Below are 22,718 nucleotides of genomic sequence, written 5' to 3' on the forward strand. Positions count from 1 at the left end.
GAATAAGGCTGGCTTGGACCAGGATCAGACACCTACAAAACATGCTCATCAGAGCAATTCAAGGGAATGTGTGTTTTATACAACATGCTGAAGCATGCAGGAGGCTCAGGATGGCATCTCCTCTGTGTGATGGCAGGGAGCAGCTCTTTGCTTATTGCCCTCCTGCCAGGTGCAGTCCCCTTCCTTCCCTCTCCCGTCTCAGGCAGGATTCTGCTGGGACAAGGGACACAGCCCTGCACCATGGCTGCCCCTGCACAGAGCAAATATTTTGCTCTACTTGCTCCAAAGTCCAGACTGCGTGTACCTCCCTGCAGACTGATGGAGCATCATGGCAGGGCAGTCCCTGGGAGGACCAAGCTTGGACCTCAAACTCTGCAACACCAGGATGAGAGGAAATGCTCAGCCACACTAGTTCTGAGGTCTGCATGGTAATTTCAGGATCTACAGGGCTTTGACACATCCAGAGCTAGGCGGTATTAATGCTATGGGTTTCAGAACTGACGTCATGGCAATAGTTAAAATCAGGAAGCACTGGAGAAAACTGTTGGAAAGCATCCCATTGAGATTCCCTGTTACTGGAAATAACTCCGTGTAGGTCTCTGATATTCTGCCAGCCCTTTCAACTGTTTAAACTTCTACTAAAAACACATGACCACATTATGAAACTCGTCCACGTGAAGTAGAGGTAGGAAGCTAGAGCCTGGTGCAGTGGGTAATTCAGATGCAATTCCACCTGCTGTACCATGCAGGAAATTGGAGTGGGCAGTATTTGGAGATGGCCATCAAATGTGGGCTCTCCATCTTGTGTTCCCTTGGCGAGCACTGTAAACACACAGAGGCACAGGGACATGGTGGCACAGGTACTGCTCGCTGCTGCTGCTTCCCATCCTGTGCACTCTTTTGCTTGTTGATGTAGATTCCTTGTTCTCTCTGGAGGCTGCTGGTCACTGAACAGGTCAGGCTGCAGGCAGGCAGGTTTCTGCAGGAGGCAGAGATTTGAGATAGTGTGCCTGGAGCCCAGTGCATGAGCAGAAGAAGTGAACTATCGAAGAGAAAAAGATGAAATCCAGGCAGAAAGCCCAGTGCTAGATCCAGAGAGGTCGCTGTGCAAAGGGCACAGTGTGCTGCTCATGTCAGAGTTTATCAAACAAGATAACAGTAAAACACTGCTCTTCTTGGCTTGCCAATAAAACTAGTCCTCACAGGCTGCTTGCCAGCTCCCACAGCTTTATCAGTGATGTAAAACACCACAGTGTGCACTTCAAATCAACTATTTTTTTTTTTTTTTTCAGAACTTTTTTTTTAAACTGTCAGACCTCATGCAGCAGCATCACAGAGCAAAAAGCCTGCTCCGAACCTGCAGATTGGCAGGAAAGGCAGCTGAATCGAGCCAGAGCAGAGCAAGCTGCGACTCTGCTATAGTTCTCTTCCAGGAGGGCTGTATAAACTGGGTGAAAGTTTTGAGCCTAATTTTGTCCAAAAAGAAGAACAGGAGAAGAATTGAAAAGAACAAGTGCAGGCAAGAGGTGGTGCAGGAATGGATGTTGTACCTCTCCAGCTGGAACTTGGCCCCCAAAATATCAGAGCTATTTCAGTCAATACAAAAGTCAGACAGAAGCCTGCTTAGAAACCTGCCTAGTAACAAAGTGATAAATTAAGTACATCTGCTTATGGTACCTGCATCCTGCAGCTTGGCAGGAGTGTTTCGGGAAGAGAAGCTGAGCTTCACCCTGGTGCAGGGCTCCCCGCTCACCAGCTCACCCCAGTAGTGGCAGCAAGCTACCCCCACATGCTTCCTCACAGCATTACCTCTCCAGCATGAACAAAATGTAATCCCTTCAGGTGGCCAGCTGCTAGTCCTTCCTGGTGTCCTAAACCCTGCTAGAATTTCACTAGTATGCTTCCTCCCAGCCTAAGTTTATAGCATTACATTAATTATTTCTTTTGCACAGTATTTGCATTACAGTGGTTTAATCCATTTGCTGTAGTCTATAATTAATATTAAGTAAAGCACTTTCAAAAATCACTCCTTTGGCATACTCCACTCTTATTGTTCCCGGCTCATGTCTGGGTCCCCCCCTGTTTTGCCTCTGCTTGGCCCCACACGGCTGGCAAGGCATGTCTTTGCCAAACATACAAAGACAACATCTTTGCATACCCTTGAGTTTAGAGTCTTTTTTCTGTCTTTGACTGATAAAGTCTTAGAGCCATTTGTTAAGGAATAAACAGCAACCTTTCCTATTTTTTTTTTCTTTTCCCTAGAGGATGTCAATACTTGTCAAACATATGAAAGCACAATCCTGCGCATGCTGCAGGGAAATGCAAAATCAATTTGCGTCTGTCATATTCTAACAGCTTTTGGGAAGTAACAAAACAGCAAAGGCGAATGCCAAGGTCACCAGCAGCATCTGAACATATAGAACTGCTCTCCTTCTCTCACTGAGGTTTATTTTCAAAATGCCAACAAGAGAACTATTTGAAAACGAATCTATCTTATGTTTGCTCATTTCCCATCCACACACATTTTAATTTTTCTGACTGGCCTCTGAATACAAGATACAAACACTATAACCTGCCAAAGCAAGGCTGTAAGGAACTCCTTACTGCTCTTGCAGACAAGGAAATAAAAAGGTAGAAGTTGTATCTCACCTGCTGAGGCATTTCTGCTGAGCTTTTCCGTCTCGTACAGGCACTAGCAACTCCATGGCCACTGGGTGTCAGCATCTGTGCTTCATCGCAGAGGAGGAAAGCAGGTGCAGCTTCGCTTCTGCCAGAATTCAGTATTTATTGCACGAAAATTAAATAGAGGAGACAAGGCTCTCTCACCGTAAGACAGATGAGTATTGCTCTCTTTGTGCCGCTAAGTAGAGAAGTACCACACCTTCTTTCCATAATTCATTACCGCGCTGACAGCTGGCTATTATCAGCCTCTGTGCCTCGTGGCATCACGTCCATAAGCCAGTGCTGCTGCTGCACTGACCGAAGCTGTGTCTCCCATGCCACTTGCCAGCCCTGCCCCTGCCCTACCTACTACCCTTCTGCCACTGAGCACCCTCAGAAATACCCCATCAGCCCTAGGTTCAGCCCAGCAGCGACTGTGCCTCGCTCTGCGTCCTTGTCTCGCTGTAGCATCAGCTCCTTCACAATGTCCATCCCTGAGCCACCCCACCGCGCATCTCAGCACATCATTGAGCCACCACAGATCTAGGCATAGATCCTGAAATGTGGCAAAGTTGCACAGCCCACCTGGCTTCATCTTTCAGATGGTGAAGCTTTGGGAGTGCCATAGCTAATGATATCATCAGTAAATCTAAAGAGTTTCATGTGCTGCGGTGGGTTTGCAGCTTGCTTCTTTGTGTGGCAGGGTACATTTGAGAGTACTGTCAAGTTCTTTATGTCTGTGTAGAAGCTGAATTTTCTCAGGAGGACGTGTGGTTCTCATAGCTTCGAGGCAAACAAGTACAGCTGATGCATGTGCTTAACAAAACAATTTGAGGCAACATATTGTGGCTGAGCTGTCTGAACAGCTGAAGCAGCTCTGCACACCGTCTGTGTCAAGATCCTCTTCCTGGAGCACAGAGAAATAAAACAACCTGCTGAGAAGAGATGGCCACTGCAAGGTTTGCACCAGAAAGCAATATTCATCTCGCTGCATTCCCTGGGCTTCTTGCCTCCTGTGCCAGTACCTGTGCAGATGTACTGCGGTACTGCCCTGCTCAGGAAATGAAAAGCCATATAAGCAGAGGTGTTACACACCAGACACGTTTCAAAAATGAATTCAAAAATCCTAGACACAGCCATGACATTTTCCGTTCTGATGGCTCACGCAGAAAACAACTTCAGGTCTCATTCCACCGAGATCTGAGTGCAGGTACACCACTGAGTGCAGGGACCTCGCGGGCATGGCCCCGCACCCTCCTCCCTCCCCAGTGTGGGGACCAGCAGGGACATGAGCCAGAGCAGCACCTCTGCCTTCTCCTAGATACCAACTTAGTCTGTATTGCTCTGCCTTTGCCAGAAGGTACAAAATGTTGCCCCAAGGTCCTGCAGCAGCATGGGAGTGATTTGAGACACGGTGATCAGTGATCTTGCAAAAAGTACATATATTTCCTTTCCTGGGAAGCTGTGAATACAGGTGGCAAAGACATGTCACACCTTTGGTGTGTTTGAATGATTCCTCTGAAGCAATTCTCCAAAGCATCAATGACTTGCAGGATTTATTTTCATTTAGAAAAAATAAAGTAATAAATATCTAATATCTTCTTCGTGTTCCCAAAGCAGGGAACAACATTCTTCTTAAATATAATTCACTTATCTAGATACCTTTATGATTAAAAAAGACAAAGGGTGGCAGAATGTTTTTCACTGGAATTCACCCAGTGGTCGAGAAAACACACATACCAGACACATGATGTTCTTGGGAAAAGAAGGTCTGTATTTCAAGACTAAAATCTGTAAACACAGCAATCCCTCACCACCCAGGAATGGGGTCAGACTCAGAGCACTGAAGAACTAGTTATCTGCCCACAGTTGGAAAGAAAGTTTGCACTGGAACACATGCCAGGTGAACTGAAGATGCTGAGTTTCCTATGTGAATGCATGTCACTGTAAGCATCCAGCCTGCCCCGGCTCCCCTCCGCTCCAGATTTGCTGTTGATCTGCTTGTGGACACATCACCCTTCTTTCCCCCACCCTCGCTGCCTGTGTGGCCATGATGCATAAGGGCAACTTCAGTAACAACAAACAGATGCAAAAGGCTTAGCAGTGTGCTACAAAGTTCAGTGCACAAAGCTTTCTCCATGGAACAGCTACAGAAAATTTACACAGGAGATGAAACCGGAGACAACAGACAGAGGTTACCGTCTGCCTCCAGGTATCCAAACATCCTTTGCAGGGTCTGGCTGCAATCAGCAGAGCTGGGAAGCTGGGGAGAGATGTTGTGCCACTGAGAGATCCCTATGTGTTGCATAAAGTCCAGGAGAGGACACTCCATGTCTTTTATCTGATGGTGTTCCTGCTGTGAACTGGAAATACTGGAAATGCTGTGAATTGGAAATATGTCCCAACCTTTGAGACTTTCCTATCATTCTTGGCTGGTATCTGCCCAGAAATTTTTGCCCATACTAGCAATTTATTTAGAAACATCACACTGAGAAAACAATAACCTTGCTGCCTGCCAGGTTTAGCTGAGTCCACTTTTAACAAGAGAGAGCTTAAAAAGCCAACCACACAATTTATTTTACTGGAGCAAAAACATGAAACTCCTGGCTGCACAGCTGGAAATGCAGTGACAAAGAAAAGCATTGAACAAGTCAGTGCAAAGCCCTCTAAGCTGCTCACCAGCATTTTCTGAGCTACACCAGCTAATGGCAGCCCTACAGGACATTACCTCAACACTGCAGCTTCCCAGAGCAGACCAAGACTGGGTCCAATAATACTCAGTGTCCACGAAAATGCAGTTGTGGGTAAATAAAACATACTTAAGTGACTGAGAGCAGTCAGGCTTGGGCTAGCTAAACTGGTTAATTCTGGATGCTTCTATGAATGCAAATGAAATATTGCTTCACACAACCAGAGCTTGGCTCAGGCCTGGGAACACAATGCCTCTGCCATTCCTTGACTTCACAATGTCCTCCTTGCGGAAGATGCTCTGGCTCAGCATGGCCTTGCCTGCCTGCCTCCAACATTGCGGCATTTTTCATGGCTCCACCAGGGCTTGGAAGGGCCATGGCACAAAAATAGTGTTCTTGCTTCAAGATGTTTGTTCCTCCCACACTTCGGGATGTATTGCCTAGGAGGTCAGAGGTGTCATGATGCAGATGGCTGGCTTGGTGCCCCAGCAATGCCAGCTGGCAAGCTGAGGACACGGGGCACTGAGCTGCACCCTCCTGCTGCAACCCTGTAACATAAATTCCTGTCTGAATGCAAGGGCTGAGACCTCGGTAGGCTTCTTGTTTGCTGTTACTGTTCCTACATCAGAAAGTGCTGCTCCAGACCTGAAATACTGCAGTTGATAGAAACCTGCTTCTAATTCCTAGTTTATTTCTGGCCCTTTTTGTATGCCAATATTCCTCTCCAGTCTAAATAACTCCTCTCCCTTTTCAGTCAGAACAATCACTCCCCGATGTCCTCCTGCAGAGCTTTCTTTCTCCTATTCTTGGCTGCTAGGGGGTACAAGCCAAGCTCTTTACTGTCCTCACATCCAAAGGGCTCTCAGTGCCACTGCCTGGACTTGTGTCCTTTCACCATGCCCGTCACCAGGGCTGCTGTTCATGCCCAACACATAGTACAGTCTATTTTTTTTTAAAGCAGAAGTGCCAACTGCCTGCGATATAACAGGCAATCGTATTCTTTTACCCCCAAAGTGTAAAGGTCTGGCTAAGGAAAAATACCCCTTGTTGACCATGGTTTTCTGCATCACCTGCTTTGTTGCATGGGTTGAGTAATGCACCCCACTGCTTTGCTAAATGCCATCATAGGACAGTCTGGTCAGGGATAAAGGGAGATTCATCTTCAGCAATACCTAGGAAAGATGCAAGCCAGTGCACATTGGCACTTACCTGTTGTTTTGAACACTATCACAATCTTTCAGAAATATCGAGTCTGCAGGCGGCGCAATAGAGTCTTCCTCCTCAGAAAGTCACAGAAGAGCTGTCCTAGAGTCAGGCTAGAACAGGACCCTGATTAAAAGTTTCAGTGGCTTGGATTAGCACCCATCATGAGCACCATGCCACTCAGTAGCTCACTTCTGCAGCACACTCAAATGTAAAACTCTGCTCCAAATGTTAACTATTGCAACCAGACATTGGCTTAACAGGCACCAGCCCACAGATTGTTTTTAGTGTATCAGCAATTTCAATAACTCAAAATGCCACAATTAAATCCTATTAAAAACATACTTTGGATAATTAGGCTATATTTTAATTAAACATTAATTTATGTAATTTGTTATTGTGGTAATTACAATTCAAGCACAGGAACGATCAAAATGGTGGATGTAGCACGTCCCTGTGTGACACTGCATGATTCATGTCTTTGGTCACCTAATACCTAAGTGCCACTGGAGTGGCAAAACAATAGCCACTGTTCTGGGAAGCTACTGGGGAAATTGTATTCACATGTTAATCGGTACTTAGGTTTCTGGGAAAGCAAAAGATAAGGCAACATTAATGAAAGAGGCAAAGCGTAATGATCCAGTATCTTAATTTTTCAAAATGACTTTTTTCACCCACCATGGGCAGCCTGGATAATTTTCTTGCTTTCACCATCCCAGAGCAGTCAGAGTTATTGGACCTTTGTTACTGCTAGACACCTATCCACTTGTTGGGCACCCAGAAATCTTTGACACTCTGGACCAGCAGCCCAGCCTTTTGCAAAATTTTATGTAGTTGCAGAAACATTTTTAAGCAAAAATGTTCAGTTCCAAGCTCATGTATTTGACTGCTGGTTAAAGAACTTCTGGTGTGGTTGTTTACTGGGCAAGTATGTCTTACTGCATTGATTGTCTGTCTCATATATATTTAAAATCACTCACCTGAAGACTCTCCATCTCCATGTTGTTATGGGATTGCAGTATCCCTGCACGGCTAAGAAGGAATGGCACATCTCGTAGATACTTGTCAACTTCTGACAGCTTCAGAGCATGAGATTCAGTGTGGGTAAAAGGAAACAAGCTGAAGGCCTGAGACTTAAAGAAAAATGAGGGAGAGGCAGAACAGTCAATAGCAACTTCACAGTTAGAAAAAAATAAAAGCATGTTTTGTTACATGCAACCTCATCTCTACATTATCATTATGACAGTCCACGTTTCACAGTGACACCTACAGACACATGCGATCTCCCCATCACAGGATTCCTCCCCAGCTGAACAGCTTTTCCTTTTTTTCCAGTGGAAGACTGAAGCATGGAGACACATCTTTTGGCTCTCTGTGGGCTCTAGGATGTGTGTTTATGTGCAGGAATATGTGCGTGTTGATGTGTGTGTGTGCATCTGTTCACATCTGTTCTGCTGCACCTGCCAAATGCTTGGTGATCTTTGTAAGCTCTTTCCCTGGAAAAAGCTTCGATGCCTTTTCTGCCCACGGAGAAGTAGAGATAAAGCCAAGTACAGTTCTTGGCTTGGCAAGTAGCTATCCTAATGATACTGTGACCCGGGGGGAAATCCATCCAAGAGACATCTGCATCTTTATCACATGTTGGGCATTGCTTTTGGAATGCCAAATTAGCATCATTTGTCTGCAAGAATATCAAGCACACTTCATTAGCACAAAACTAAATAATATTTCTGAAAAGCTGCTTGTGGTTTGCTTTTTTTCTCTAAAGCATAAGTTTTCCTTTGAAATTTAGGTCTCCATACCCAGGGTCCTCACGGCTCAAGCACATCAGATGACTGCAGTTAGCCTGCTGCACAGCCACAGTACCCCTGACATGGAGGGGGAAATGCAACAACCTCACCCCAAGCCAGTGATGACCCTCTTGGAAGGACTGTCCAGAAGAAAGGCAGTTGTGGTTGGTGCATGTCTCTGTAGGGAAAAAGGCACTAAGATAACCACATTGTTCAAGCTGACTACTCATAAATCAGCATTTTTACATTACCTCTCAGATAAAAGTTATTGCTAACCTACAAATCATTAACACAAGAAGCTAGGTAGGATGCCCTAAGGATCCTCAGCATTGGCTCTGAATCTTATTGCCTTCCACGTGCCTCTCTGCTCTTGTACATACAGGGTAACTGGTCTTACATTCAGTGAGCACAGCACTGAAGGAGCAGACCCTTGCCCTCAAAAGACAGATTTTGAGGCCCACAGAGGTCCTCAAAGCCACCACACCTGACTCTGAGTGCTACTCCTAAGACTTGGCTGTGATAAACAGCATGGCAGAGAGCCAAACAGCAGAGATGCAGCTGAGCCAGCTCAGGTCTGGAAGCTGGGCTGCTCAGCTGGGAGACTGTGTGCCTGAACAAACATGGCCAGCCATGCTTCAGGCCTCTGGTGGGGAAGGCTGCAGGCCCTTACAGCTCAGGACGGTGCTAGCCCTGGGCTGCCATGCCATGCTCCATGTCATGGGGTTGACGTTCCTACCCTACTCATTCATTTGAACTGCACAGCCTGTACAATGATGGATGTAATTGTGGACTGCAGAGGTGGTGAGCTGAAATGCTGTCCTCTCATACACTCTGCCTGGTCTTACAGAAGCATGATAGATGGTCCCCATGAGCATCTTCCCTGAAGTCATCAGAGGAGTTTGTTTGCTAGGTCAGAACCCCTGCATGCATGCTCAGTCTCTGGTTTGGGAAACAAGGCAACTAGCACAGTACAGCCTACATCATCATTTCCAAGAAGCCATTTCCACTTGTTCACTCAAAAAATATCACCGTACACACTATTCACATGATAAAATCGTACCTGAGATGAGGTTTGAGCAGTCACACAAAACTTGCAGCAGGTAATCTCAGCAGGCAGCCCCCAGGCCAGGGCTTCTTGAGGCACCAGCATGGTTAATGACAACAGTTTAGGAGAAGCAAGGCTGATGTGAGAACTAAATCAACCCTTCACATTGAAGTATTTTTTAAAAATGTTATTTTTAACATATATTACTGGAAGGAGTTAGGAGAAGAGGGGGAGTATTTTATCGCCATGACTATATTTAGCAAGCTTAGGGTTAGAAGTGTTTGGACACCTGATGACACTAATTTCTGTGATTAAAGAAACCACAGGGCATGCTTCAAGAGGGGGAGGAGAAATGAGAGTTCCTTATCTTGATTTTTTGTTGTTGTTTTATTTTTTGGTCAGACATATTTTTAGATCAGGACATGTTTTAATTGGTGAGAGATGAAAGGAAGAGAGGGCATGTTCATTTATTTATTTTCTGATAGACCATCAAAAAATAATTAAGAGTGATTAAACCAACAAACTTTCTTTAATAAATTAATAGCAGCATCACAAAACCCTGATGTTAATGACCCAAAGGAAGTTGGGCAATTGACAGTATTTAATCATTCACAAAAATGTTATCACCCGCTGGCCGGGAGAGAACACAGGCTCTATAAGGCAGTCCCCTTGACTGGTTATCTATAGAATAACATACATCAGAACGGGTCCAGCTGAGTAGCAACACCTGACATATTTACAGTTCTGGTGCTGAATTTCTTAAAAACATATATAAAAATTCTGTAAATTCTCAGTTCAGTTCTCATTATTTACATCCAAATATAGTAGGTTCCCTTTTTGCCCATACAACAGAACTGGCAAGGGTAAGACATGAAGGCTCCTATGCAAAGAAAATGCATTTGTGTGGACTTACACCAAGTTCGAGGATGCTGTGGCAAATGAGCTATTCACATATGACCTATTCACATATGCGAGAAGCTACTGTAATTCAACTTATTGCTAAATGCTTTCAAAGTCTGTGGTTGGCTTTTATATATATATGTATATATATGTACACACACACATATATATATACACCCAGACATATACGTGTTTGTAAAAGATGTGCTATGAATTCACCCAAGAGAGGGGAGGGGGGGAAGAACTACAAAAGCAATGCGATCTTTCTGATTTTTCTCTACTGCTTGAGATATTCAAATCTGACACAGGGCAAAGGGCAGTCACTGAAGGCACAAGTTTGTGTTTCTGGCTAGTCCTTTTCCTGCTGGTTATCAGACCTTTTTGGACAGGCAGGTAGATTCCCAAGCATTCAAGCCAGTGAAACTGTCAGCAGACTGGTATGCAGTCCATCTCTGCTGCCTTCTGAAAGCAGTAAGCTATGATCCCTAAGGATACCTTGCCTGCCTGCATGGAAGTACTATAGATTTTGCACAGGAGAGAATGAAAGAGAGGACCAGCAGCTTCACTGTTTCAAGCTGGAAGCAGCCCAGAAGCAGATGCAACCCGTACAATGTGTTTCAGTACTGGCCTCTTAGCAAGGTTTTTGCTAAATGTAAGCTTTCCTCTTCTGAGGATTTTCATAGCCAGAGGCTGTTAGTGGTGCTAAATGCATCTGTGTTAGATGGATGACTGCAGCATTTGTGTATTAGTTAATGAAGATATAAAAACATTATGGGTTAGATCTGGCATTAGACAATACTCTACATAAGGGAAATTGCATGAGAGGCATCACCCCAGAGGCACTGTGCCAGGAAGACACAGTGACTTTGAGGGTTTGTCTACACAGGAACACAGAAGAAAATTAATTCAAATTACTTACGGTGTGAATTAAAAGCAGATTAGTTAAACTGCATTAAATCTCGATGTGGATGTTTTCAATAAGATATAAGTGGATTTAATATGATATAATACAATTTACTTTGGGAGTGAAATGGCATAAATCAATTTGAAAAGTTAATCCAGATTAATCTTCCATGTAGACTTGCTCCAGGTCATAATTCCATGTCTGCTTCCTTCCTGTCCCTGGTCTTAGTTTTTGAACGACATCACCAGCAAATGATTCCAGTCACATACTCTGTCCAGCTCTGCCCATCACCTCCTGAGACAGGAGAAAAATGTAGGGATCCTTCATTTATGCCTCTCTCCTGAGCAGCCCCTGGGAGCTGTATCCTGAACCTCACTGCCTGACCCCAACCTGTGCCATAAGCACAGCAACTTCTGCCCTGCACCCTAACTGTGTTTTATCACCATCACTGCAGATCCCTGGGTTTTGAAAAATAAAAGCAAATGCAAAATGAGCTAATGACTAAAGAGATGAGGGGATAGAGAAGATGAGCCCTTACAAAGACAGAGCACTCTTCTCCAGGTGAACCAAAGACTCTGATCATCCAAGCAAACTCTGAAGGCAGTGCCATCCACACTGAGCACCACTTCCCCCATCCCATAACAGATGATTATCTGTAAGAACAAGTGGGGGCTTTTTATAAATCTGAGGATCTCCATTTGTAAAACGGTTAAAGCATATAATGGGGATTGGCTCTGTTTCTCATGCTTCTTCTCCAAGAGTACAAGTGATCCTAGTCAGGACCACCAAGCCACACCAGAACTGCATTCCCCACCTTTCTTATGGGAGCAGGAGCCTCCTAGTGAACGGAAAGAATGCAGCAGGGCTGGAGAGGAAGTCAAAATTTAAAAGAGGTCCATAGAAGTGCAAAATTGCCCCAGTATGGCAGTGAGCCACTACCCTTAACAGGACATGTCTGGCCAGCTGCTTTCATCCTATCTCTCTGCCAGGTTTCTGTACAGTCTTTACACGGCACAAATAGAGGTGAGGATTTAAAGTATATATTTACTGTCAACTGGAAAAAAAAAGTTATACTGACCAAGTCTAATAGCATGTATTTGATATATAACTATAAACGTGCCATTCTGGACTCCAGCAAATGCCACCTGAGATAAATATTCAGCATTTTTGTTCATGCACTGGAAGAAGAATTCAAACATTTTGTCCATGACATATGCAAAGTAACTAATAGTTCCGATCTAGTATTAACAGTAAATATAGAACCTTAAACTTCACTGCAGTATATTAATATATATGATTTTAAGTACTGGACTGGAAAGACAACTTTTTTTTTTTTTCTTAAAAAAAAAAAGAAGCTTTGTTCAGAATGCACTATTTACATTGTCCTTTGACCAACACTTACATTTTTATACAATATATTTTGGCTACAGATATACTGTAGCAAAAGGCTGCATGAGCCACCTTTAAACACAGCTCACTCTTTCACTTACAACATTACAGCTGTTTATGGAGAGCTCTGAAGTCCCTGGTTGCATTACAAGGCCCTCCTCAACTTCATCTAGTTCCATGCTGTTGAGTTCATTGCCGTTTCGATAACTAGTTAAAGTCAGATCCTTCCCATATAAAGCTGTTGAAGCAACATTCAGACACTGATTCTGTCGCAGTGCTGATTTTTTACCAGTCTTGTATTGGCAGCGGATATAATTGGAAAAAGCCCTGCGGTATGTTTTATTGAAAAGTGTGTATACGAGGGGATTAATCCCAGAGCAAACATACCCCACCCAAACAAACACATCGAGGAGTTCACTCAAGAGGTCTTTATCGCAGGCTTCCTTGCAAAGGACAGACATGACATTAGTGATGAAAAATGGGCACCACATGATGAGGAACAAAAAGAAAACGATGCCCAGGACCTTGGAGGCTCTTCGCTCGTTGTTGATGGACTGCATAGTTCCTTTCCGAAAAAGCACTGCCTCCTTATTTACTGGAGAGTTCAAGTGAGATGCCCCCTCATGATTGTGAAGCATTGAAATGTTCTCTGTGTTGTTTTCTTTCTTGAGGCAGTTCACACTGCTCCTCCTCTGCTTGGGCACCTCTCCACACATGAACACTGTTGCCTGTCTCTGCAGCACCTGGACGGTCAGGCAATACGTGATCACCATGATGATGAGAGGGATGAAGAATGCCATGAAGGATCCAATGAGGACGAAGTTCTCATCGTTGAGGACGCAAGTCCCATTTATGAATACCCTGGAGTCATCCTGCAAACCAATGACTGGAATGGGCATAGATATCCCTGGAAGAAAAAAAGCAAAAGAGAGATGGTTACCTGGAAAGACAGGGCTCCAAAGAGGCAGCACAGAAAATGCAGGTCCTGCACACATTCAACCCATTGTATAAGGTTTTTTGAAAAAGAAGTTATTACTCCCAGGTGGAGGTTAAAACCTTGTGTAACAACACTCCTGGGAGTGCAGAGTCTGAGCAGCCTCCACTGAGAACTACTGCAGTATCACTGTGCTCCACAGCTAACACAGCAAATTCAACATAACAACTCCTTTATCAAGATTTTTTTTCTAGTGTAAACTGTAGAAAAGGCAGTCATTACATTACTGTGTTACAGTTGGCTGCCAGAAAATGCAGAAAAAATAAGATTTAAAAGCAAGTTTTTAAAAGATATTAAAGTAATCCAGATAGAAAAATGGCAACTTTTGCCATCGCTTAATGGACACTTGGACGTAAATCTCCTGGCTTTCTGGGTCCTTATCAGCTATCTTGGTGCAAGCACGGTGATCTCTGTAAGCTCCGCCGGCCCAGGCACTTCATCCACAAGCGGCGTCAAACTGCTAAGTACTGCACAGACAGTCCTACTTGAATTCTTAGAGACCATTATGTAGTCAAATGAAAAGGCTGCAGCACACATCTGCCCAATTTCCCATCCCTGTATCTTGGTTGAATACAAGGCTATGAATTGGAACAACAGACATCATGAGAGTAGAAAAGGTGTAATCAAAATGGTAATCAGATTGACATGACAGTCCAAAATCAGAATCCCAGCCACAAAGTCTCTGGCTGTAGGGAAGGAAACTTTAAACGACTCAATTATAATAACAATTGAGCACAGCTCCCACCTACTCCAAGGCACAGAGCAGATTAATAAACCTTTGGAATCACCACACTGGCCAAGGTGGTTTCTCTTGTATCCTGGTGGCACAGTACAGCCACTTTTTATTGTCATGAACTGAATGGAAGACAAACAAGATTAAGAACACTTTGAATCCCTTTTCTCTCTTCAACACCCCCTGGCACAGCTTGTTTGTTCTGGATTTCAGGTCTTCGGGCATTTCTGGAGCAGAAGGGCATTTCTGGCTGGAGGTTCTCTGCAGGCAGCTGTGTGTCCACACTGTTTGGCTATCTGGCACATGGGCAGAGCAGACAGTAGGTTCAGAATCACAGAATCACAGAATTTCTAGGTTGGAAGAGACCTCAAGATCATCAAGTCCAACCTCTGACCTAACACTAACAGTCCCCACTAAACCATATCCCTAAGCTCTACATCTAAACGTCTTTTAAAGACCTCCAGGGATGGTGACTCCACCACTTCCCTGGGCAGCCCGTTCCAATGTCTAACAACCCTTTCGGTAAAGAAGTTCTTCCTAAGATCCAACCTAAAACTCCCCTGGCGCAACTTAAGCCCATTCCCCCTCGTCCTGTCACCAGGCACGTGGGAGAACAGACCAACGCCCACCTCGCTACAGCCTCCCTTGAGGTACCTGTAGAGAGCGATAAGGTCACCCCTGAGCCTCCTTTTCTCCAGGCTGAACAAGCCCAGCTCCCTCAGCTGCTCCTCGTAAGACTTGTTCTCCAGGCCCCTCACCAGCTTCGTAGCCCTTCTCTGGACTCGCTCAAGCACCTCCATGTCCTTCTTTTAGCAAGGGGCCCAAAACTGAACACAGTACTCGAGGTGTGGCCTCACCAGAGCCGAGTACAGGGGGACGATCACCTCCCTAGCCCTGCTGGTCACACTATTTCTGATACAAGCCAGGATGCCATTGGCCTTCTTGGCCACCTGAGCACACTGCTGGCTCATATTCAGCCGACTATCAACCATCACTCCCAGGTCCTTCTCTGCCTGGCAGCTCTCCAACCACTCATCTCCCAGCCTGTAGCTCTGCTTGGGGTTCTTGCGCCCCAGGTGCAGGACCCGGCACTTGGCCTTGTTGAACTTCATGCAGTTGACCTCAGCCCATCGGTCCAGCCTATGTGCAGTCCTGGAGGATGGCTGCCCAGGACTGCACATAGGAGTCCTCATCCACAGCTAGCTGCTGGCCTGTCTTCCACCGGGAGTAGAAGAATGAATAAATGAAAGCATTCTGAATAGCACTAACTCACAGGCATTTACTCAACGTCCTCTGAGACTGATTTCCTCTGAAGAATATATATCTGTATATCTGATCTATTTTACCTTGTGAAAGCCATCAGCAATTTACTGTGGGGAGGGAATAGAGGACTCATGCCAGAGCACTGGCTCTTTCTTGAGTATTTGTTATGCATAGTGAGATCCAAAGTTTGTCCCTCAGGAGTTTAGTCCCACAACAGGACAGACCTGAAGCATTCCAAAGAAATCTGTCTACACGCAGCCAAAAACAACAAAAGCAACAACAACATATTTTGGAGTATTATAACCAACGTGTTTATAAGAACGCAGAAAAGACGTGGTGGGCCAGATCTACCTAGACCATTGTGGGTTCACCTAGCCCTGCCACTTGTTTTTAGCAATTTCCAGATGTTTAGGGCCATGATACAAAATGGAGCAGCTGTTGACATTACACCTTAGAAAATTCCAGAGCCAGAAGTGTACCCAAAACCTTCTTTTTTAAAATAAGCTTTGAGAGATCTGTCTTGTATAAATTCCTGATGCTCAGTGGCAATCAGTTTCACAACTTATCTGTTTGTCGTGTGAACAAACTATATCTTTGCTGCCTGATAATTTCCTTTGACTCCAACAGTTTCTCTTCTCTGAGAAACAGTGAAAAATCACTCTCTGGTTACCTTTTCCACCTTCTCAGAGATTTTATAGACCTTTATCTTCTCTACCTTCTAACATCTCTTTTAGAAGTGAAGAATGCTTTTCTACTTATTCTATCCTCATGCCAAACTCATTTTATGCTTTTGATTATCTTTCTCCATTTTCTTTTTCCATTTCTTTGTCCTTTCAAGGAAAGGAAGAAAACTGCATGGCCCAGCAATCAGAGAGCAGCAGAATGTCTCTTTCTCTCCTGCTCATTCCCTCCACGGCTTCCCGGCTGGCTGAGAGCTCCCTCTGCACACATATCTGTGGGGCTGACCATGCTCTTCCCTAACTCCTTCTTCTCAGCAATAACCAATTTTAAGGCCATTATTTTGCCTGGATTGCTTTTTTGGACAGCTGTGAACAACACAGGTCCTAGAACTAGTCCTTTGGGATTCTGCATTTCTAAAGGGAGAGAGTGTAACATGCTAAAACTATTAGCTAGGGTATTTTTCCCAGTGGGCCAAGTGTTTTCCAGGATTCTGGAGAATATATCTGCAATCAGTCATTATTATAAAATTACCACTTGCCAGTAAGTTAGTGAAGGAATTTCTTCTGAAAATTAACGAATTTAAACGCCTCCTGTGACAATAGCATGTGTTTCCTTAGTCCAAGTGATAGTTCCAGGATCCAATCTTCTTTCCTCTAACATTTATCAGCTTACCCTTGGCAAGGTACTTGCTTCCTCTCTGATGCGTTTATATCTTTTAACCTTCTTGAGCCAAGTCTCTGTCATTGCAATAACCTGTATTCAAGCAAGCCATTCACTTTTTATTGTTAAAGACATTTTTCTAATGCCCTGGCTCCATCAAATTCCAGACACCCAGAAGGTGGAAAGCGAGAGGTAGAGAAAACAGCTTTTGCACAAAGAAATCTGAATTAGATCAATGGCATTACACTGAGATTTTATTTACATGGAGAGTTTTTTTTTTATGTTTTAGAGTCTTGTAAAAGAAATACCCTTTGAAACAAAACACAGAAAGGAATAGAGGTTCATTCATGAAGTAGTCTTCACTGAATTTTTAGTGTTATTACTTCAGCCAAAGGAAATGAGATGAGGTTTCAAGATATCCTCATGGTTATACACATAAATTACATTCACGAAAAATAACTCAGTTCTGGAATATGAATATAGAAGTCAGGAGTGCTGATAACAGTCTAAAATTCTACATGAGGATGAGATACCTCAGCACTGATCACATGGAACAAGGAGGTAACTGCTGCAATGGAAAAAGGTCCCTCACGATTTTCATAACAAAGTGGGATTTCAAACCAAGAAAGCACAGAAGAGAGAGCTCCAGGTCTTTGTTTGCTCTTTCCTCCAATCCAGGAAAATCCCATTGCTAAACAGAAGGAGGAGGAAAGATGCCCTCGAAGGAGCCTGCCAACACATACTCATTCAGCTGCCAGCTATCTTACAGAACTGCTGAAGGGCCAGCATTAGCCTCATCTCAAATGCTTTCTTCTGCCTCACACTTCTCCTTTGTAGCTAGTTCTATTACAGCAGCTGTACATTTTAGTCATCACTTCATAAAATAAACTAATTCTTTAATGTGAAACTTATCACTGATCCACCCCACAATCCAGGCCTGAAGTGAACTAAGTCTGTTATACCACTTGGGCAATGGGGAGTAACTCTTCAACCCCCAGCACTGAGAATTGAAGTGCTGTGGGTCTCAGACACCCCAGACAGGCTTCCTTCAGGGGGATTATTGCAAAGCTGCAGCTGCCACACTCTCAAAAGCACAAATACCTGCTTTCATATACTGTTCACACACTGACCCTGATTATGATACGTCACTACATGCAGCACATACCAGTAGGCATGCCTGTGGTATCTGAGCAAGGGCAAACAGAAATGCTGGCCTTATCTGAATTATGCTGTTTGAGCAAGCATGGAGAAGGCATTTGACTCCACTTGACTTAATGCCCCATGGTGTTAACACGAGGGCTATAAATGTTCACAATTTAAGAAAGAAAAAGCCTACCACCAGGCAGCATTACTGCCGTTCAGCTCTGAGCCCCAGTGCAGAACTTTTCTTGAACTTCTGCCCTGCAGCTGAGCTGGCACAGTGCTCAAACTTTGAATTTCTATTGAAAATCATGCTTTGCTCTTCACAGCAAAACCTGGTCCTCTTGCCTGATGTTTAAACAGTATCTAGGGCAACTGGGATTGCCTTGGTGAGAAGACAAAAACAGCCACCATGAGCCAGTAAGCCACAGAACAAGTCCCTGCTCAACTGAACACTGGAAGCACCTTCCTGCCAGGCAGTAGGTTGGGTCAGGCATCCCTTTTCATCACAGCAGTTCACAAAGGATATTAATGTCATTTTTATCTTCTCCCCTCCCTTCTGTCTGATAGAGCATGTGGAAAGCAAGACAGAGGGACATCCTCTGGATTACAAATCAAATTACAGTTGTTCTCCCATCTCTGCTTCCTGTCATCTTTAAAGCTGTTCTCAAGCCAGCAGATCAGTTCAACAAATGGGGCTGAGATGATGCTGTGGACACAGAGTAACAGATGCTCTTCACAGATTCCCAATTAATAAAACAAAACCCAAATGACTACAAATACAGCTTTGTAAAACATTTGCTAGCTTGCTCCAGAAGAAAAGCTGGGTAAAAAGTCCAAATATACAATTCACAGTCACAAAATGTTGAATTAAATGAGAAACAATAATGTTTTTGTGTTTAATATCTTGTTTTCTTCTGTGAAAGCCTACGAGACTGATAAAGATTACTGGAAATATGGAGTCTTTGATGGTTTCCACTAAGAAGGAAATAATTTCCATTCTTTCTTCCTCACAACATTCTTGCATAAGAAGAGATTTGATTTCATCCAGGGACAACAACTTCGATAAAGAAAACAGGAGCCTGCATATGGGTTTACTTTCTCTTTCCATGTGTGAGATTCTCAGGGTTGAACACAAGCAGAGTCACATTCTACTGCTGGTTGATGGGCCTGGGGATGCCAGGGACAACTTCTGGTGTCAGCACTGGATCCAAAGGTTGCTGTGATCAACAGCAAGGGCTTTGCTAAAGCAGGTGGGCTTTGGACCTCCCTACCACTTTCTTGGCATTTACACAAAATTAAAAAACAAAACACAGAGAGAGAGCTGTGAGCCAAACAAGACTATGGCTGGCACAAAAGCTCTCTATGCTGCAAAGGCAAGAACACTGCTGTCCATGCTAAACACTGCATGTTTAACTCCACATCTTTAACCTCACATTTATTATCAGATAAAATAAACTTGGGTTACCACTTTAAGAAACATTCACCTGAATATCAGCAGCTGCTGTAACTATTCATTAGCATGAAAGAACTGACTCCCTGAAGCCTCTCAGAAAAGAGAAAAGAAAACTAAAAAAATCTGTTTGGTTTCTTAACAGAAGTGTCTCAAAAAATGCCTGCACATTTCTCTAATAATTACTAACAGACAACAACAAGTAAACCCCAACAGACACCAGCCTCCTTACTTGCATTATGAAAGAAAAGGCACAGGTTTCAGGAAGCAAGCTCTTCAGCGGCAAATTGAAGGATGTCAGTTTTTGAAGTGTTCTAAAACATGAGAATTCCATATTCCTCACATGTCAGCAAACTAATTGCAGTACATTTCATGTGCTAATGCAGTAACAATGCACCTTCAGGGATGGATTAGGTCTAGTTTTATCTAACTGTTCCAACAGAACAACAGTGCCAAACCTGTGTTGGTTTAAAGTCAAAGATAAAAGGGGGTTGAACTTTGAAGAATCTCTCTGCATGCAATGAACACAACTGCAAACAGAGGAATGTAATTACAGCCTGTGTCTGAGCAAGCTGCTGACCTTTACTTAAATCTTACGAGAGCAATGAACAACCCATGTCCAGAAGGAAAACTAGCAAACACCAAAAAAAGATTGAAGAAATAAATGATTTTCCCACCTGCCCCTCTCTTTTGCTAAATGAATTCTCTTGCTTTGCTCAACCACTTCTTTCCAGTGGTGCATATGAACAAAGAGGAATGTGGCTCCTCCTCACAGTATAAATGCTGTCAGTGCTGAACTTCCCCCTAGAATCAAAAGATAATGCCTGAACTCATGTTCAGTAGCAGTAGCCTCAAAAAGGAGACACCAGTATCTCTCTTGCCCCCAGGAATGGACATAGTAGAACGGTCAATCTGTTTCCTGCACAAATCACTTACAAACTATCAACATCTACTGCCATCCCATGTAAAACATTTCACTGACATTTGATGACAAAATCAAACTAATCCAGGTACCCATGACAGAAATCCTTATGTAGTTCCCTTGCTACAAACTCAGCTTATCAACTGCTATGGTCTTCATCACCTGAGCAAGGTAACTCTTGCTGATATTCTAGAGAGATTAATGCCCCTCTTGGTAATCATGATAAAAAACTGTCGTGAAATAATACTGGTGATGCCACTCTAAGTATGTTCCTCAAACTGAATATCAGGGAGATAAAGGGAGGTTTAGCTGAGAGCTGGAGGCCCTTTAAGGACATTATTAGAACAGCTTGCATAAAGGGACTTGCTCAGCCTGTGTAAGAGAGGAACACGTAGGGCAGAGCAGAAATATGAGAAAACTTAATCTAAGATGAGCTTTTACGGATCCTTGCAAGCACAGATCTTTCATACTCCTACAAATAAATCTCCTCAATAAAACAATGATGTAGTATGAAAATTTTAAAAAGCATTTTTACATCCTCATTCAAGTTTAATGATTTACTATATACACAAACCTAGTATGTCTACCTGAAACTGTAAAATCATTAGCAAGTCAGAGAAGAATGAAAAGAAAAAAGTCCAGTTCTAACACAAAACATATGTTCAGTAGCAAATTTCCTTTTTTGCTATTTGTTTTGTTTTCAACCAACCAACCAAATAAAATAGAGACTTGTTTGGCAAGATAAATCCTTGAAATGGTAAGAAACAAAAAGTGAAGTAAAAGTATTCAGTGACAGGTTAATGCAGTGTGAGTGTCCCAAAGTTTCTCAGTCACCTAAGAAGCTGTTTATTCTCTCTAATAAGAAAATTCTGCTTATGGCAGTGATGCAAAGAACAAAATTTGGAGCTGATCTGTTTTTTTGTGCTCAGGTGCTGTCAGCCAGGTATGCTGCAATGTCCAGGGACAGACATCCCGCAGCCATTTGTTACAGTAAACAATGCTTACTGTCACACAAATTCTGCTGTCTGCATACTTACACTGCTCACTATAAAGCTTAACATAAATTTCCCAGGCCACATTTCCACTAACAACAGCTGGTTCCGGACAAATAAATGTAAGAACTGTGTCTGGCATTGAATTTAAAGGATGGCCTCACTGAGTTTAGGCCTAAGGAAGGCACTAAGGAAGTAAAAATGAGCTGGGAAGTCTGCAGCCTGTGTAATTTGGGTGCCCTCTAGGAAGTGACCAAACCTTGAAGTTTCTGGGAAGCAAAAGAAAATCTGTCTTGTAGTAGCAGGCACACAGCTGGGCCACAGGAAGCTTCAGAATTATCATATTTTACTTATTTTTATAACAGAAGCAATTTGTGTGCACCCTTCCACACCGCTGAAGTTCATTCATTTATATTTCAAAAGTGAAATTTCTTTTATATCAATATTACCCAGTTAACATTTTATCTTGCATCATATGGTGTGTGTTTGGTTTGACTACCTCCTGATTGCTCCTGCTAAGATCTACATGGAGACCTCTATCTCTCTTTAATCTGATAAGAAAAATGGCCCAAGGTCATCTCACTCAGAGTAAGACACAGAGATTCTGGCAAGACGGGTTAAGTCTATGCATCACTAGAGAAAACCTTTCACTTGCAACAGTGCAAAGTCTGAAGACATGAAACATCACAATTCTGCCAACAAGCTCACAGCAATAATTTATTTTCATTTTCAGTTGTGCAGATATTTCAGTTGCCCACATTTCTATTTCCAGCCTCTGCATAGTGCTGTCATGAAACTCATTTTCACAAGATGCTCTTCCCAGCACTTCATAGCACCCACTTTTTCTCTAACTGGACACAAAATGTTGCTTGGGGTTCATTTGCTAAGACACAGGACAACTGACTGTGATGCACTTTAATATAGAACAAAGAGGACATTGGAAAAGATTCATTTGAAAAGCAATTGCCAACAAACAGGAGGACTCTGTTAATGTTCCTCTGCTTAAAAACCCAGTTATGAGTTTAGGCTTGTGCAAGCTGCCAAACTCATAGCTCAATGATCAAAGAACTGTAATATATTTTGCTGTCAGCATTAACATTTCAGGAAAATGGAATGCAAAAGCTACTATATTAAGATAAATGACATGCTTTTTCCTTCTGATTTTAAATTCTGATTCAGGAACAGAATTCAGAATTCTTTACTTGGGATACATTTAAATGTTTCTTCATTCCAACTGAAGCAGGATTTAAGAAATACAAACTGACCAGCCTGAACTAAAGTTACGCTTTGAATTTGAT

General features: G+C 43.3%; 1 protein-coding gene across 7 annotated transcripts in view; it reads right to left on the minus strand.

Annotated features, from left to right (window-relative positions):
* Nucleotides 1-9,899: 9,899 nt before the first annotated feature.
* The window catches only part of HTR2C (5-hydroxytryptamine receptor 2C), a 228,745-nt gene continuing 215,926 nt past the window's right edge, over nucleotides 9,900-22,718 (minus strand). For all 7 annotated transcript variants that reach the window (XM_035325242.1, XM_035325240.1, XM_035325237.1 and 4 more), the window contains one exon: nucleotides 9,900-13,489. In XM_035325242.1, coding sequence (XP_035181133.1) covers nucleotides 12,657-13,489 — 833 coding nt within the window. In that variant the 3' untranslated portion in view covers nucleotides 9,900-12,656. The remainder of the gene's footprint in view (nucleotides 13,490-22,718) is intronic.

This window comes from Oxyura jamaicensis, chromosome 4, assembly GCF_011077185.1.
Source record: "Oxyura jamaicensis isolate SHBP4307 breed ruddy duck chromosome 4, BPBGC_Ojam_1.0, whole genome shotgun sequence".
Taxonomy (NCBI): domain Eukaryota; kingdom Metazoa; phylum Chordata; class Aves; order Anseriformes; family Anatidae; genus Oxyura; species Oxyura jamaicensis.